General features: G+C 39.5%; 2 protein-coding genes across 3 annotated transcripts in view; both read right to left on the bottom strand.

Moving 5' to 3' along the window:
* Window positions 1–20: 20 nt before the first annotated feature.
* On the bottom strand, window positions 21–16,319 carry ankle2 (ankyrin repeat and LEM domain containing 2). Of its 2 annotated transcripts, none has more exons than XM_059336635.1 (13): window positions 16,274–16,319; window positions 13,365–13,877; window positions 11,051–11,245; window positions 9,986–10,170; window positions 9,142–9,330; window positions 8,924–9,046; window positions 8,460–8,523; window positions 7,502–7,678; window positions 7,311–7,413; window positions 6,306–6,496; window positions 5,253–6,123; window positions 4,536–4,667; window positions 21–2,514 (listed from the first exon to the last, which is right to left on the bottom strand). In XM_059336635.1, the coding sequence occupies exons 2-13, from the start codon at window positions 13,864–13,866 to the stop codon at window positions 2,304–2,306; spliced, it is 2,943 nt and encodes a 980-aa protein (XP_059192618.1). In that variant the 5' UTR covers window positions 13,867–13,877; window positions 16,274–16,319; the 3' UTR covers window positions 21–2,303. The 2 variants fall into 2 exon arrangements, with proteins under 2 accessions (XP_059192618.1, XP_059192617.1); XM_059336634.1 differs by lacking the exon at window positions 16,274–16,319 and adding an exon at window positions 14,952–15,091.
* Window positions 16,320–17,090: 771 nt separating this feature from the next.
* golga3 (golgin A3) overlaps window positions 17,091–18,600 on the bottom strand; it is an 18,056-nt gene continuing 16,546 nt past the window's right edge. Inside the window, exon 25 of the mRNA XM_059337522.1 lies at window positions 17,091–18,600. This exon is cut by the window's right edge and continues 425 nt beyond it. The gene's annotated coding sequence lies outside the window, so the exon portion shown is untranslated.

The following is an 18,600-nucleotide window of genomic DNA, read 5'->3' as shown; positions in this document are numbered from 1 at the left end:
AAGCACAGACGCATTGGCAGTAAAGTAGGAGTGATGTTTTATTGATTAGTTGAAAGCAAATGAGGTCTAGACATACAGAAAGAGAATTCACCATGAAAGTTAATTTTTAATAAAGCACAGAATGCTAAAAGCACAAGAAGCATGTTTTAAGTTTTTTAGGTGCATTTTTGCAAAGTCCCACATTCATAAACATTCAGAGACCAGAATTAGATCTGTTGTCAGCTGAGAGCACAAGGATGACGATACAATCTTCTCAGTGAAGTAGTTTGTGCTCCCGGATAAAGGTTTAGTTCACAAAAAATGTACATTCAGAACACTTGTTTCTCTCAACCTAACAGTGGCAATCTGAATATTTAAAATGATTGGCTTTTTTGTCCTAGACATAGCTGATAAGCCCTCGTACAGCAGTGAATTAATCCCTAAGTTACAAATAATTTGGATACAGCAGGTTTTTGTACATTCACATTCCACCATTAGACTTAACCTGCCATGTGTCCATGAGTTTACTGTAAGCCAATTTGAACCGCCTAATGGTGTGTTCACACCAAACACATTTTTCAATTGGTGAATTACATACAAAGTTAATGCAAACGTAAATTTGCGTCGGGTGACGTGAATGACACATAATCACACAAACTTGTAAATGTTCAACCCATGCAAGAACTTTGCATGACACTGCTGCAAAAGGCAAACAGTGTTGAGATTCTCCTGACTTGAATCAGAAACGGAGGAAATATTGTACTTGTGGGCACCCAAAACTCTACAATACTACTTCATATTTGTACAAAGACTGGAAAAAATTCTTTGAGAAAAATGTTGAAGTTGGACTACCTGGTAAATTCTGAAAATATGTTAATTGATTTCAGCTATTGGTTGTACCGGACTATTAGCCCAGTTAGTATTAGCATTAGCCCGAGTTCTCCTCCTCTCCGGTACATGCATGAGTCAATCGACGCGAAAACTTGCTTTGCGCTTGGTGTGAACACAGCATAAGAGGTTCCTGACCCATTACTGGGCATTAAAGCTCTATTAAGCGCAAGTTTTTAAATTAACACTGAATCAAACTACTTTTTGTAATATGAAAAGGGTTGCTAATACTGCCAATCCCACTGGGAATCAACATCCAACTCTATGCAGCTCTCAGCTAATCAGTTGGGTACTTTGAAAGCGTAAGGCAGTTTTTCGTTAACATGTCCATAATATGCTAAATACATCAGGATTCTGTTGCTGCTGAGTTAGTTTTGGAGTCTTTCTGTCCCCTAGTGGTTAAAAATAGCCTCATACAGTTAAAGATGGTCTCAGACTGGGCGTTTTAAGTTTTAGCCCAGACAAGACAAATTCCAAAATTACACTGATGGGTGTGTTATGTCAATCATACTCACACTGTGGGAGATGCTTGTGAATGAAAGATATTTCAGAGAAAAACTTAAAATTGCACAGTCGAAGGCCGCCGGTAGTGGCAGAAAGGAAAAGTCAAGACATGTCCAGGTACCACCAAGAAAAGATGGAAAATGTATGCATTTATTGAAGAACAAAATAAAAACATGGAAGATCTCACTCTAATCAGTTTTTTCCATGTTTGCCGTAATCATCTGTGACCGACGCAGCCAGTGAGGTCGCCATTTCCAGATATTTCATGTATGAGCTAGAGAGTGTGTCCAAACTGACAGAGAGCTGGTCCATCACTTCAGAAAATTAAGGCAATTCCTGAACTGAGGAAAACATAGGAAATGGCAGTCGGTTTTAACACCATTAATAAAAACATTAAATTTTTTTGTGCTACTGACCAACATACAAAAAATAACTTTTAAAATATTGACATTTTACTTTTTTTTTTTTTAAGAACATCCTCGGTGACAGAATCCTGTTGAGGATTCCACACTTAGGTTTTAGTGATGAACTAACTTCGGGGAGTGCGACTTGTATTCACGATATCCAAAAAAGTTGACTCAGGCTATGATACAGGTGCTTCACACTTGCCACAAATAACATTACCGTCAATTCAACATGGGCCACACCCATACAGTACATAAATTATCAAGGTTTCTTTTTTTCCTTTTTAAAGTCTTGAGTGTACATCACAACCCAACGTGATGAGAATTCCTGTATTACATAGGAGTAGTACCATACATCATTAATACAAATCTTCCAGACACTTGTGCATATTTCTGTTAGGTATGTGGTTTCTGAGCTCTGGTGTAGCCACCTTGGTGCAGCTGGGTTTGTTGTGGGAAGAGGAGGACGGGGTAAGGGCTTAGAGAGGGTATGGCCGTAGTGGTTGGAGGCGGGGGAGGAGAGGGCAGTTAGATCGGTGGCTCGTTCAAGTGCTTGAGGCGGATGCGCTGGATGTAGCTAGCATTGGCAGGGCTGTAACGGCTGGGGCTGAAGTCTGGTGAGGCGGCGTGCCGGGCAGGACTGAAGCGACCGGTGGGAGACATCAGGCCGCTGACTGGGGACCCGGGAGTCTGATGCCGAATCCTGAGTTGTGGTTTTACCACCGCAGGGCTGGGCCAGCTAGATGACACACATCAACACCAGTCAGAGGTTGCTTTTACAATATTGTTCATTTGCTACTAATGTCATTTCTATTACCCTTGATGACTGTAGAAATTTCTCAGACCACCACAGTTAAAAATATAGGAACAGTATTTAATTCCTCTCTTCTTTGAGCCACACATCAAGGACATAAGACAAACTTCCTTCTTCCACCTCAGTTAAATAGCCCAAATGCACCTAATTTTATAAAAATCAGGCACTAAAATCCTTGTACATGCCTTCCTAACCCCTAGAATTAACTCCTGTAATGCAGTTTTCTCTGGCCTACCAGAGACAGCAAAAAAGGTCTCCAACTGGGGCTGCCAGAGTCCTCACAAGACGTTGGGTCATATGACACCAGTAACTCTGCATTGTTTACCAGTTCACAAAAGAGCATATTTCAAAATCCTCCTTCTTACCTATAAGGATTTAAATGGACTGATTCTCCGAGATATCCCCAGCCTCATTTCCCATATACTGTATCAAGCCCTTTACTTTCCTTTGGTGCCCCTTACTTAATCATTCCTCCTAATAGAGACAGAGCACATTTAAGCCCCGCCCCCACCGGAGGGGAAAACAATTAATTGCTCTACATTGACTTTGTATTGAATGAAGGAGCCTCCTCGTCAATTCTGTCTGCTAGCAATCAAAAGAATAAATGCCTTAATGTTCCTGTAGCGGGACAACTAGGTACGTTTTTATAAGCTGCTGAACCACAAAAAAAAAAGCTTTTAAGTGGAACAAAGTGAATACAGACGTTTCCGGACATTAAACATAAGCTGTGAGAATGTCAAGAATGTGGGATCCTGACATCGAGTGTGTCAAAGGCAACATGTGCAGCAAACATTTTGTCACCAAGTCACATATCTGTATTTCTGTAAGTTAGGCTAAAGCATGTTGATCATATGTAGCAGAGTGTGGATTATTCAGAAAGGTATGCAGTATTATGTTTGCAAGCGCTTTAGCTTGCTAAAACATAGCTAACAATAACTTCCTAACAGCTCACATGTCCTCTGGTGGGCATAGAGTGCTAAAATAGTAATTTGACATTTAATGTTTTTAGATAGCTGAAAGCCACCCTCCGATGGGATTCAGTGTATGACATGTCATATTAACATTATTACCTGTGTATGTGTGCATACTTTTACTTGTAATGTAGTTGTTGTTTTTTGTTGTTTTTACTGACTTGTAAAGTGTACAAATCCTCTCCTGTGTGATGTGCACTTCTACCTCCCCATGGCACAAAATTACACAACCTTGCTGCATAGAGTTGACAGGATTGTAAATCAACACCAGCATCTGAACAATTACTGCACCTGGCGCTGAAATTTCTGGCTTTTCCCTTATTAGGAAACACGCCCACACACTGAAAAACTACACATGTTTTGATGCCATCATCAGCACCTTAAGGTGCTACAGATCACATTTATTCTCTGGAATAAACTATTGACCCCCTGGCACTTCTACTACTACTCTACTAATCCCAAAAAATGTCTTTTGACTGTAATTGCAAAATATTTTATCTGCATGAACTGAAAAGCCCTTTCTGTACCAGATATCTGGTACAAACAAACCTACTCTTTTTTTTTGTAAAAACATGTGACCATCATTTCTGTCAATTAGATCGATATCTACAATTGTATCAAATTAAAATAAAATAAAATATTGGTCAGGCAACATCTTCAGCCAATTACTCATTTCAATGTGGTGTAGAACAACATGAACAACCACATTTTTTTATGTTGAAGACTGTACACATGTAAATGTAGTCAATGATATGGTCCAACAACAGGGGCCATGAATTTTTCTGAAATTAACTCTGAAACCCAATTGTTTCCCCACACAATAAATATTTATTAGAGTATTTAGCCTTTAATCTGATAATCTGATTAAATCACCCACTGTGAACAAAAACCTCTGTTATTAGGCACGGACAACACACAGTAAAATCAGTAGACCAATAATAGCATTGCAATAAAATGTCAGCTACGCCTACTAACCTCTGCATGTCTGATGTTGAGTACGACTTCATTGTGCTCTTCCACTTCTGAATGCTGGGATACTTCTGGGAATCGATGTCTAAGCCCTCTATTGCTGCCAAGACCTCTCTGTCCAACTTGGACGGCGAATCCCTATAAAAAGACAGAAGATGAACCTACCACATTATTATCATGCATTATTATTATCAACATTAATCCATAACTTGGATCATTAAAAACCCTTTTAAGGTTGTAAAAAGTATCAATACTTCAATATCACTTGTTTAACTTAACTTTTACTCAAAACAATGTGTTAACTAAACATTTGATAATATAAAAAGTACTGAAGCTATAATAAAAACAAAAACACTACAGACATCTACAATCAGATTTCAACCCAAGTCAGCATAGATTAAACATTAGATTAAAAAAAAGTACAAAATTATCCTATTTTCTTTGTCTATGACTTTTTAAAAGCATTTTTTCATTCTAGTTCTGTATCAAAGCCTAAAATTCTGTGTGTTCTGTATGGTTTCAGCTGGTGTTGCAGTATACTTTTATGAACAAGAATTAGAAACTATTATTCCAAATGATTGGATAGGAAACAACAAATTATTCTAATTTAGAATACCAAGTCTAAAGATTTTAACAGAGGAACATTTTCTATTTGAGCAGCAATATGTTTCTTCCCTATCTAAAACAACATCAATGCCCTCTGCAGAGAAACGAGTGACTCACCCGTCAATGAAAAGTCCTCTTCTGATGTGCGGTGGGGTCCTGGGTAGGAACTCATTGGAGTTATCTAGCGACTTATAGGAGGACCCAGAGGATCCTGAGCTGCTCAGGTCCCTCCCCCCATGGTCCCATGACTTGGACCTGGCACAGAAGTTGCGCCCCCCTGATCCTGACCCCCTAGTCCTGCCCAGCACCTCCAGACTCTCCTCTGCTTCAAAATACTCCTCTGAGCTGCCACTGCTGCGCCTCTCCTCCGTCCCTCCTCCCTCTGTTCTCCAGCCTGGCCCCTCCATGCTCTCACCATCCTGACTGCTGTGACCGAGAGACAGGCGGTTCACCCCAGAGCTGAGGTCTGTGGCTGAGGAGGAGCTGTAGGAGTCCCGGACCTCTCTGTGACGGCTCCCGCCACTGCTCCTTCGCTCCCTGCAGCTGGTTGGGCTGTCCAGCGGCTCTTGCAGTGACATGCGCTCAAATTCCACCATGAGGTTGGAGATGGGCGACAGCAAGCAGGAGGAGGACGGAGAGGTGCGAGGAGCCACCTTGTCTCCATTGTGAGTCCTATCTCTGGAGGAGGAGCACACGCCGTTTTTGCAGACGACGCCAGGTGACAGAAGGCCGTCGTCGCAGCAGCACAGCAGGTCCTGCTCAGCTGCTGTCTCGATCAGGTCAGCCCCGCGGTGGTGCAGTGCAATAGGCAGGATGTGGAACTCGCGGCCACCCACTGCTCCCTTCAGGCAGTCCTTGGATGCAGCAGAGGATGTGATGCTGGTGAGTGCTGCGTTCTGCCGGTTCTTCATCTCCTCAAGGCTGATGTCATCACCCTCATCCAGGAAGGCACCAACAGAGATGGAGTTGCAGAACTTTTTGGGCTTGCCTGCAACCAAGGATAAAGAAGGAATGAGAATAATTCTTCATGACAGGAGATTATGCAGTTTAGCAAAATTCTTTCCACGTCCATTTAATTTGTAATCGCATCATACAAGAAGTTATATCTGAAAACTCTGCAATGCAATGATAGGACATGCAGCTACCCTGATAGAGAGCAGGTGAAGGTACCTGGAGAGGGGGTTTTGAACCTGTTGCTGGTCTCGTTCTCTCCAGCCTCTTCATGAGTCCGCGGGCTGAAATCCTTCTTGCTGAGGTACTCGTCCAGCTTGCGGAGCCCCTCAGTAGATGACAGATCCACAAAACTGTCCAAAAAGTCCCAGTACTCAGCCCATGGGTGGCCCATCTCATGAGCCAGGTTTCTGTAGATAAAGCATAATTTAGATCAGTTAGATTATGCAGTTCTACCATATTACGTCTGTGCAATGTAATAAGCTGATATATGTCTCAGTGCCAGTGGATCACTAATCAGATTTTAGAGGTTTGATATTTACCTCATATCAAATAATTTGTTTATGCTTCGCATACTGTTCAACAGTCTCAATATAAGTGCAGACAGACATCCTAACAACAAACTTGTGAGCCATTCCAAGTACTAATGTGCTCAAACCAAGGTCTTCATACATTTTTAACACAATCTATTTAGACAGATATTTAATTATGTTGCAGTTCTCTTCACTCCATGAAGTGAAGAGAACTGCACTCAAGTTCCTAGTCTATTAGATACATCTTATTTAAACTAGGGCATTCTAATGCCTCAGCCCTACAATAAACCCTTCAGCTTTTTAAAAAATGCTTGCAGAGGTGATTCAAATTTATGGTAATTTTGGAGGCTGCAGTTTGTGGTGCCGTTAAACTATATTGCACAATAATATAAAGGTGTTCTTTTGTTCAAGCCTTTTAGAACATTAAAGGTTGGCTAAAAGTGGAGAAAACATTTAACAGAGGATTAACCAGGTTTGAACTCGAGGTGTGTAGCGCATGGCCCAACATGTCTATAATTCCCCAAGACATGTTTATCCTGCAAAAAGTATTGCCTCCAGTGGATTGTCTTCATGTATCACTGTTGACAGCAGTAACCCAGAATTATCACCCTTCAGCAGTCTCACACGATCTCTGAGAATACATGTAGAAAGTCATAAAGACATCATAAGCAGAGTGCAGTTTTGGACGTACCTGCCCACTCTTTCTGCCCCGCGGTCAGGATCAGACTTCAGAATGTGGTGGAAAACCTCTGCCCTGTCTCTGGGTGGTGTCTTCCAGGACCGACGAAAATCATCTGCCTACAGGAGATAATGATATGCGATGGTCACTAAATGTGTCTAGTAAACATTGAGTAAACATAGACAGGTGATCAGAAAAAGAACTTGCTTTAGAAGGACTCAGTGGGCCAGCGAAAGCCGTGACGGTCATCATGGGATCCATAGGGCTTCTCCTATGCTCGATCAGTGAGAAGCTTTCTGAGGACTCAGGTGACCACAGACCACCAATAACTGGTTGAGAGGTGTTGTCGGTTGCCCTCAGCAAAGGGATAAAGCAGCGATCTGTGAGACATTTTAAAGGTTAGATAACATGTCCAATGGACATGACATTTCTTCACAGCACTCTAGAACAGTAGTTCTCAACCTTTTTGAGTCACGACCCCCAATTTAACATGCATGTTGTCCGTGAACCCCGCTCACTGAACACAATCTCACACGCACAGTTAAGACCACCCAAAAAAGAAACAAAATGACAAAAAAAGTAAACAAAATGACCAAAAAAAGACACAAATTTACCACAAAATTATCAAAAAAAGAAACAAAATGACCAAAAAAACAACAACAAAATGACCAAAAAAAGACACAAAATGACTAAAAAAAAGACACAATATGACCAAAAAAAAGACACAAAATGACCTAAAAAGACACAAAATGACCAAAAGACACACATTGACCAAAAAAAGACTTCCAAAATGATTTGGCGACCCCCAGATATCATCTCGCGACCCGAATTGGGGTCTCGACCCCAAGGTTGAGAACTTCAACTTCAGTCCTGATCATACCTTCCAAATATGAATTAGTCTTCAGAATTGTAACCCCCCAAAATACATGGACCTCTGCTATGGATCTATAAAGGACGCTTACAAATCACTGCCATTGCCACTGCTGGGTTCAGTGGACCTTAACTGTGTGCACTTGTTGCCAATATATCAAACTGTCCTAAAAAGACAGAAAGACTGGACTGATGAATCTGTACACTAAGTAGTGTTTGCTTGTGTCCTCCAGGAAGCAGGGGAGAAGAGGAACAAAAACCTGTCATGCTTTAAGAAATGTGTGTCCTTACCCTCCAAATAATCACTTATCTTCTGTTTCACTTCTTGGGTTTTATTTTTTCTGCTACAAATAAGCTGTGGAAAGGAAAACAAGAACAATTAGAAATATATGGGATGTACAGCTGACCACATACAACTGTTGCTGGATTAGCTAGGGAAAGAATTTGCTCATGCTCTTCTAATTTTAGCCTTCAATGTGCAGTGAGTGATTGTTGCCAAAAGATTTAAAAAGCAAGCTGAAAGGTCACAGCTTCAAAACCTGAGTGAGCATAACTGTACCTCCCTCAGCAACTACAGTACTGCCAGGATACCAGTGTTCACTGAGTAGTAGCTGCTAGACAGCTCCCATATGTACACATTAATGGATACTTTGTGTAATGACAGAAAGCAACAGCAGCCCAGGCTAAGCCTTAGGTTCTCTAACTCAATATGCATGTTAGATAGTTAAATAAGGGTTAAAAATAAAACTTCTTACATCACAAGGCTTTTGGCCATCCTTGTTCTTGCAGTTCTTATCTATGTCAGGATGCGAGCAGAGGACATCGACCACGTCTGGGCATCCAAACTTACAGGCAAAGTGGAGCGGTGTTTCAAAGCCCTGAAACACACACGCAAACAATATGGACACAGCACATTAACTACTTTACTTTTTGAATCATAATCTGGTATATCTTGTAAGGTAAAAGAGCTTACAGCCTTATCTGGAGTGTTGAGGTAAAGATCTACAATGTATCGGATACGTTTCTGCAGCATAACTTCCTGGTCGTCTGGATACATGAGGCGCATAAACTCTGGGTTTTCCAAGGTGTCCAGCATCAGCTGAGCGATTCCTGCCTGGTTCTCCTTGGCTGCCACGTGCATTACGTTGTACCGGCAGCCCTCCTAACCAGACAAAACAGTGGAACAACTGTATGTATCAGGACTTAATCCTCTTTAATCTCCTGTCAACACGAAAGGATGCTTCATTTTTTTTTTTTTACAAAAGCAGCATCTGACCTCAACTGCACCTGCTGCAGTTATGATTTTATCACACAAAATGTATTTAATATTTTTCATGACAATAGATAGTATTTGTAATATAATAGCATCAAATTTGCAGGTTTAACATTCAAACTTCTAAGACTGATTTAATACCTTTAATTTACAAAAATAAAGAAAAAAATCATGAATATATTTTTAAACTGATATGCAAGAATCAGAGAGTTCTACACACATATATGCCAGGTCATCGTTGCCTTCATCTTAGCAAAAGCAAGCTCGACAAGGGCATTAGCTGAAAGGTTGGCAGCGATGTGGAAAAGACATTTATGTATTAACAAATAACAATGTCCCAAGTATGGCTATGCATCTCTATTAATAGCAAAGAGTTTCCACAGAGTTTGAGAAACCACAGCAGTACAACAACGACAAACTCAAAAGCTTATGCTGCATTAGAATTTACCACAGGTTTTCCATTGTTTATGAAACTTGTTCAGGAAGTTGTAATAAATAGACAATCTGAGACACCAAGACATTAACAAGAAAATTATGTCCTCACCTGCACAATAGTGGGATTATCCCCTGAGCCAATGAGATAGCGTGGGTTGCTCCAGACCAGCTCACTGAAGGCCATCTCGTCGCCTTTCTCCACAGCTTTCCTCAGTTTGGCCGTCAGGTCTTGGGTGCGCGGGCTCTTGAAACTGTTTGCCCGCTCCCGGTTGATGGTATCAACCTCCATGTTGTCTGGTGTGAAGAGGCAAAAGACAGTGAAAAACAGGCACAGCTGTCAAAAACTCCACAGGGTGGTGTTCCCCCTGCATCTGTTTATTTTTCTGTTTGTCATATATTATTGACCTGAAAAAACATGAAAATAGATCTTACAACTATATTGACATTTTTCAAAATAAGGATGATTAGCTCAAAGGGGACATTCAATTAAAGGCAGCAAAAAAGAAGAAATAGAATCACTGAAAATGATGCAGATTACTCATGTGGGTGCCTGGTCCTACAGAAGTGCAGAAAATGAGAAACGGAAAAAAAAAAAAAAAGATCTTGCTAATGGCAGGGAAGCAATACTCAATTGGGCAACACACGCAATAATACTAAAACACAATTGTATCTATATTTATAAACTGATTAGGAATATTATTATCTGATTTCTGGAGTTACCAGATCATTCAAGTGCTCATGTAAATGGCATTAACAGATATTGTTGATCAGAATAAGGCCATTATTTGATTATGAGAAATCTGATAAACACAGCTATCTTTTTACCAAACAACTTGTTTTCTACGGCGCATGTATACCATTTATCAGGTTTCTTTTGTTCTTTTACATCTGCGCATGTGTAATTTCACTCGGACATCCTTCATCGGATCAGTTTCACAAATGATCTCAGCGACATTCTGAAATTCTCTCTCCATTCCTGATCTGACAGTCCCTTGAGCACCACTCTCTCACACCAGTCCCTGTTCCTAGCACACACCCAGCAATGTTTCTGAGAGTCAGTGTGGAAAACCGTGATGAAATCTTGATTGATCTTCTAATAAAATATATAACAGATGTTATTGATGATTCAGCTCGCTTTTACAGAGAAGATGTCTAACACACCGTATCTACTTACCTTTACTAACGACCAAGCCCGGTTTCACAGGAGATACACAGGGTATAGATTTGTTGGGAGAGGGGAAATAGTCACAGATCCCCTTCGCAAACTTCTCAGCGTCCTCGCGGTTGGGAAAGGCTTTGAAGCGGGCTCCCTTCATCATCTTAACAGCTTGAAGGGCATCTTTCTTATCGGTGTATACATGTGCTCTCTCTACAGATAAAAAACAAACACTAAGAATCAGCTTTTTTGACATTTTCAGTTTTTCTACATGACCTGATTTTCTTGTTTCAATTATTAAGTTTGTTAATGTGGCTTTCTAACTGGTGATTGAAGATATTATTTTGCCTTTCTGTTCAGTCAACCTGTAAAGTCATATTTTGATTAGCACCAACAACGTGCCACTACTTTTGCAGTTGCTATGAAAGCCTGCCCTGACAGTCAACATTACCAGCATTGATTTCTGTGGTTGCTTAAGATTAATTTAGATCAATACTCTATTCCAGAGAGTTCAGGCAGTTCTGTCACTGAAACACCAGGCCATTTTGCCTGTAACAACAAATGTTTTCATCCACTTAAAAGAATGTGGATGTCACACCACAACACCAGCAAATACTCTAAAACAAATACAGAAATTGGACAAACGTTAAAGTAGATATCATGAATAAACGAACATGAAGCAAAATAATATTTTGAGGTGGACCTAAGCCTTGAGTCATTATAAAGCCACAACCAAACCAAAAAAAGTAGAGCTCACAAGAGTCTTGATTTTTTTGTAAGACTATGAGAAACATTAAAGAATTGATACAATTAGTAAAAATCAACCTTTTTTTAAAATTACTATTTTCATTTAAATTGGATATGTATTCACAATGTGTGTTTCCACCCATAGTTATAGCAGGTGGAGTATTTTTTCTGGGGTATTTATTTAAAAGCAGAGAGCTAGAAGTGACAGAAAACAAGGGGAAAGTGCAAGTACATGCAACACAGGTCCACAGTTGGAACAAACCCGAGGACGTTGCGATTACAACTATATAATGTGGTATGTACCTTAACGACGAGGCCAACAGAACAACCAAAAAAAGCAAAAAGACCCTCAGAAAAGAGAAACAAACTTAAAAGGAACAGTTGTCATGTACAAATTACTTTGCATTGCCAATGTTTGAATTGAATAGAATGGAATTTAAAAACTGAGACTTTTGCTGACTTCCCTGCCTTTAAAAAGCCTGTGGTATGTGAAGAATTGCTTTTGCTTGGAAAATCCAAAGGATGTTAGATTTATGCAAGCTGTCGTTCCTCTCTTCAGCTTACCTCCAGTCCCAACAGTGTGCAACTCTAGCTATCAGTAGATTAGTAATGTAGTCCACTAATGTCAACAAAAAATCTGGACCAACCACAAACAATGTCCATGGAAGCACAAAAAAAATCTATTTACAACACCAATTCCTAAAATATAAATTAAACAGAATGCAATACTTTGTGACATACATTCAATGCCAGTAGGTAAGGTTATACCAAAAAAACTTTTTTTAAATTGATGTAGTTTCAGTTGTATTTTCGCCACATGCTAAACAAGTACAATTGCCCCTGACGTCCCCTGAGAAACCAAAACTCAACATTGTTATTTATTATAAGTTAAGCAACTACTTCACTTTTGTCCTGTCAATAACAATGTCACATAGTTATGTATGAAAGTACTTATTTTAACCCAAACTATGATTTTTTTTCCTGAACTTTAAGAAGTTATGTTGCGTAAATCTAACCAAGTGGTTATCTTTCACAACATTTACCACATTTTGAAAACATCGACAGTTTTGCAAAAACTTGAAGATGTTACCTTTCAAATGAGGCCTCATACGTGCATTTTAGCCCAACAGTTCTTTTATTATACACTTTTTTTTGTTCTAATCCTTACCTTTCCCCTATACTTAAACCTACCTAGGCTGGTAGGTTTTCAAAAGGTTAAAGTTCAAACTGATGAATTTTTGTTTTGTAAATATAAACTCTGAATTCTTAATTTGATGTGAGATACATGAGGGCGAACAACAGGATCCTGACTGCAATCCATTTAGATTCCACATAATACATTTAAGTGGAGTAAAAGACATATCACTATTTAAATCAACACATTTGTAAAACAAGCATGACATTGAAAGATGATCATTTAAATAGATCTATAAATTTAGACTGATGATCAATACATTGTATACTAATTGTGTAAAATCATGTTGGCCTTACACATGAAGTCTAGTCGTGGCTTCTGGTATCTGGCAAGAAACTCAATTATGCAATACTATAGGACACACAAAGTAACAAGCTGAGTCTGTCTTACCATTTCTAGCCAAAACATCCTCCCACAGTGGACATACTCCATAATAAAAGGTTGGGGACACTTGTGCCAGCTTTGAAGGGGTTTCTGTTTTGAACTGAGAGTTACTGCCTTGCGTACAGCTGCTTGAGGCCGTCTTTACTGAAATCTCGTCTTCGTCTGGAGGGTTGAGACCCACACCATAACCAAAGTCTAACTCTTCGTTGGCAGCCCCAGGGGGGTTCCTGCTTGTTCCAGCAGTGGTGGGTGCAACTCCTAAGGTGGCACATGACACAGGTTTGGCATGATCAGCAACAGAGGCCGCATTGCTCGAGACGCTTGCCGAAGAGCTGTTGTCCGTTTCAGTGGCACTGCTCTCCGGCCCAGCCAAGACTCGGGCTAACTTCCTCTCAAAGGTGGCTCGGGTGGTGGCTGTGATAGGGCCGCACTTGAGGTCTGCTCGGACAAACTCCTCACGCAGTTCATCAGCACTTAGCCCCCTCAGCCTGCTCAGAACCGCCTCCATGCTTCAGCTCCCTACAACAGACCACACTTTAGCAATCATGACCAACAGTTGTTGATAAATTAAATAAGGAACATCTAGAGAAATAAGATACTTGGCCTTAGTCTGCTTTTAGTGATTTTAATGTTTTTTTAAATACAAAATTAATACTCATTTTGTTGTTTAGTTGAGCACAGTTGCTAAGTCAGATTTTTTATTTATAATTATTTCTTCAACACTTGTGAATGCCAATTTAAAAAAAGTGTACAAATAAATAATAAAAAATAACCGGCTCTGCTCCCATTACTTACAAATATCAAACATACTCTGGAAAAAAAAAACATGAATTCATACGTGCATTAAAAATGTCTGAAAAAAATACTTTGTTAGTTTTATATTAATATGTGGCCATTACTCATAAAACTATTAGCACATAAACCAATCTAACAGCCTGCAACTGCTCTGTGTGCATATTAACATCAAATGTCATCCATCTATATATACTCCAACAATCTGCCAAACATTGTAAAATATAATACAGACTGGTTTTAACAACCCCTACCCTTCACTGTCAAGTACTTCCAGATAAGGCTGCACAAATCTATTATATAGCTCATGTGTATGATTAACAGCTACTAAGTCTTTTAAAAATGTAAATTCCCTGTAATGCAATTAGACGGGTGCTGCTAAAGTTTCAGATACCCATATCATTTAATACAACGAATAACATCTTATCAGAAGCCGCCACACTATTGTGGAACTAGCGTCTGCTAGCTACCTTGCTAACCAACAAGTCAGCTTTAGCAGCCGGGTATAGTGCCTGACAAAGCTAGCATGAGGGAAACTGCTCAGATGAAAATATAGACTGACAGAGTAAAGCACGCAACTCGGGGCTGGAATATTAGCGAATACAAATAGAAAGAAAATTGGAGAGATCACAACAATATTAGTCGGTTCATTCGCATGCTGTCACGCCCAAGTATGTCATTCGAGGTGGGTTTTCTGGCTGTAGCGCTGTAACACATTTGATACGTCTTCGTGGTGATGATGCCGATAAAAATCAAAGTATACGTGATGACAACTAGTAACAAATGTGTCCCTATACTTACCAAGGAACATTTTTATTTAATATACGCGGACCTATGGGAAATCTTTGTTAGGTTTTCACAGATAAACTGTTGGATAGACACAAAGCTAGAGACGGTCTGGAATAGTCTCATTGTTTACAACATGTTCTGCGCATGCTCAGTTTCAAGGGAGGGCGCACGTTGCATTACAGATCTGTCGGAAAACTCAAATCTGAAAGACCTGAGGGCGACAGGCGCCGAACATGAAGTGAATTGTCCCAAATGGATATCTGGGCCCCATCACTGTCCGACCGAAGCTGATATTACTTAAAATTGTACGCCAGGGATGGGCAACTTAAATGCTAGAGGGGGCCACAATCTTTAATCGAGACTACCACAGGGCCACATATAGGACCGTGCACTTAACCAGATATGATGAAACTGCAATTTTAAATATGTTTACAGTGCAGTAACTTAACATTTCATGCTCAAATGCATGTATAACAGTATAAATAGGAATACAAACGGTTTGAAGCAAATAAAAAATAACCACTTACTGTGATTTCTATTTTTTCAGTGCAAGAACAGCAGACCAACATTAATTGCAAGAAGTAATTTAGTGCATTTTTACACTGCACTTTTAAGATTTCATGCTGAAATGCATGTAGTTGTACTGAGGGCCACTTCAAGTGAGGATGCGGGCCGTATGCGGCCCCCGGGCCTCCAGTTGCCCATCCCTGTTGTACGCTAAGAACGTGTCTTATATTTACGTACTTTCCTCAAGGCGTGAATGTAGCATCATGCTCTGCCATAACAAACGTGACTAATCCAAGGAAACGATAACCTAGCAAACTCGGGTTTAGGTTTTTACGGTAAACAACTATCTTATCTACTTAAAATAAATGCAAGTGACCAATTTGTGGTATATAGTGCTGGTATGAACACTATATTAAATCATTTTCGTGTTGGCACAAACAGGCCAACTTGATCAGGCATGTATGAGGCAAGCCAAAAGCAAGACATGACGATTCTCAAGATATTCAAACAAAAATCAAAAAGACCTCGTTATCTCCATAATAGATAATTGCTCGTAACTGTGGAGGCAAAGAAAGTCAGAGTGGCGCTCATTGGCTATAGAGTCCGGTATAGGAAGCTGGGTTTGACAAGCATGCTAGCAGTCATTAGCCACTTAGCAAGGCAAGAAGCTAATCACTCCAGCCACCGGTTAGCAATAGCTTCCGCTAATACGTGCAGTAATAGTACATTTTCTGTATTCCAACAAAACACACAACTTTAAGCATGTAACACAGTTAACTGCAGTTCCCTGCTGATTAAAAAAGTAATTTTAATAGTGCCATGCCCACCTCCTCCTCTCTCCCCGGCTACTGTTGCTAGGTGTCTTCTCACCGCGACGGTTTCAAAATGCAGAGAGGCGAGGACCCGGTTCCGTCTAACACAATGCCTGAACACAATTAAGGTTTCCCCTGAACTTCGGACATACAGTATAACGTCACCCTGTTAAAACAATCGCCTAAGTAATTGTTTGTCAAAATTGTTGTTTTTTGCCTATATCATCTCCTCATGTCCTACATCCTCAGTTGATCAGATCATGTGATTTTACCCCTTTAAGATAATGGCCTATGTCAAGTGTGTGACTTAAGCGGATTTATTATGCCTAAATCAAAATAAAATGTGACTTAGGCAATTTTTTTGAACATGCCTTTGTGACTTAAGCAAGATATGTTAACACTTTATTTTGAAGGTGTCTACATTACAATGACCGGAGCGTGTCATAAACATGTCATGGGATGTGTCATTAACATTAATGACACTTTGAAGTAACATTAATGCTCATGATACTTGTCATGTCATGTTTCTGACAGGCTTGTGTGACTCTTATGTAGACACCTTCAAAATAAAGTGTTACCATATCTTGCTTAAGTCACAAAGGCATGTTCAAAAAAATGCCTAAGTCATTTATTTCTCTTAAGTCACATAATTCAAAGTGTTATTACTTTTCAAATAGCCATCTTTTGTTACATCCTTTTTGAGTGAAATGATCAATTAATGTCATATGTTACACTTTTGGTGAAGTTTTTGTGTTTCCTGCAAAACTTGAAAAAATGAGTTAGGCGATTATTTTAACAGGGTGACGATAATCAATACGCACAAACTACAATGTCGGATGAATAGTGCAATTTTATGATAAATACAATCACATCTCCCAACACAAATGTTAAAATATAGGAATGAATCAATTCCAACCCTTGAAAAAAAAAAAGCAGATACAGCAAGGTTTATGCATTGAGCTCCGGTGCCAAAGCAAATGTTATTACATACTACCTTACGTTACAGTGAAAGGTAGTTTGGAAGATACAGTCCAAAAGATTTTTTTAGAACACAGTATATCAATATATTTGTTGTTATTTTCCTCGTTAAGCATTCTCCTCAAAATATGTATTGTCCCTTTGGAAATTTCTAAGCATACAATGGTCTTAAAAACGTTTTTAGTATGGGAATGAGTACCAACACAGCAGCTGCAGCACAGTTGCATGCAGAAAGCTACTGTACCATCCAACAAACCCTCTACACTGAACTTTTATTACAGCTGTACCAGGATTACTATCAGCTTTGATTCATGGTTTGCATTTGATATTTTGTATTTAATCTTTGTTACACTATTAAACAATTAAGATGACTTTACAATCATACAAAAAAGGAAACATATTTATATATTAACCTCTGGAAACAATTAACTTATTCCCTTGCCCATGAAACAGCCATAAAACAAGTAGAACATCTGAATCAGTGATAATCATTTTTTTTGTAAATACAATATGTAACAGAAAATGAACACATCTGATTTCACCCGCAGTTAGAAGTAGTAACATTTCTGCTACATCTTGCAACCATGTCCCTCCGTCAGTTAGCTTGTGATCATCTAGTGTGCAATGTCAGTTGATGTGACCCACTTATTTTACAATAAACAATTCTTCAGTAAGGATTTGCACACATACAATAGAACATATTACATCTTGCACACACCATCAGCAGAAATATGCTCATTCAAACCATCTTAGTCCTTTACAGCATATTAAAGATTGCTTAAGGCTTTTTTGCGTACAAATTACTGCAGTCCATGCTAGACAAAACACCTCCATATAACTGAGATTAATGTTTTTAGAGTTTAAGAACTCAAGGTGATATGGTATGAAATGTACGAAACACTGCATTTTAACAAGAGGCAACACAAAAAAAACTGACCACAACTGTGCATGACTTTTAACTTCATGTAAGGGAGTGATGACGCTTCATTATAAACTGCTTAGAGACCATGTGGATGTATAACAACGTCAGTTAAATTATAGATGAGCAACTGCTCTCGTACACAGGCACAAAGAAATGGAAGAACAGTTCCTAGCCAGTCTGGTGACAGAAAAATGGTGTTTTTCTGTCTCCAAAAACACTTTTTGAAATCATGGCAGCCACCTTTAAACAGCATTCAAAGCCACTGAATTCATATTACAATGGGGATGAATACCTTTAAGTGCAGAAAACTGCTGACTCAAAAGGGAAAAACAGGGCTGAAAAATTTGTTTAACAGGCCTTTGACTGTATTTGTATCTATGCTAAAATGGATGGGAAAACCTCTTTGAGGGCCTGTCAAATACGTTCTAATTCCTCACCTCTA

The sequence above is a fragment of the Centropristis striata genome, chromosome 7, assembly GCF_030273125.1.
Source record: "Centropristis striata isolate RG_2023a ecotype Rhode Island chromosome 7, C.striata_1.0, whole genome shotgun sequence".
Taxonomy (NCBI): domain Eukaryota; kingdom Metazoa; phylum Chordata; class Actinopteri; order Perciformes; family Serranidae; genus Centropristis; species Centropristis striata.
The sequence above is the reverse complement of the archived record's forward strand: the minus strand, read 5'-3'. Positions and strand labels throughout refer to the sequence as shown.

Excerpts from the sequence above, each read along its gene's own strand:
- ankle2 (XM_059336635.1), bottom strand. The coding sequence starts at position 13,866 with ATGGAGGCGGTTCTGAGCAGGCTGAGGGGGCTAAGTGCTGATGAACTG. Across the intron at positions 10,171-11,050 it reads GGGCTTGGTCGTTAGTAAAG|ACAACATGGAGGTTGATACC; the intron begins GTAAGTAGATAC and ends TCTTCACACCAG. Across the intron at positions 9,047-9,141 it reads TCAACACTCCAGATAAGGCT|GGCTTTGAAACACCGCTCCA; the intron begins GTAAGCTCTTTT and ends TGTGTGTTTCAG.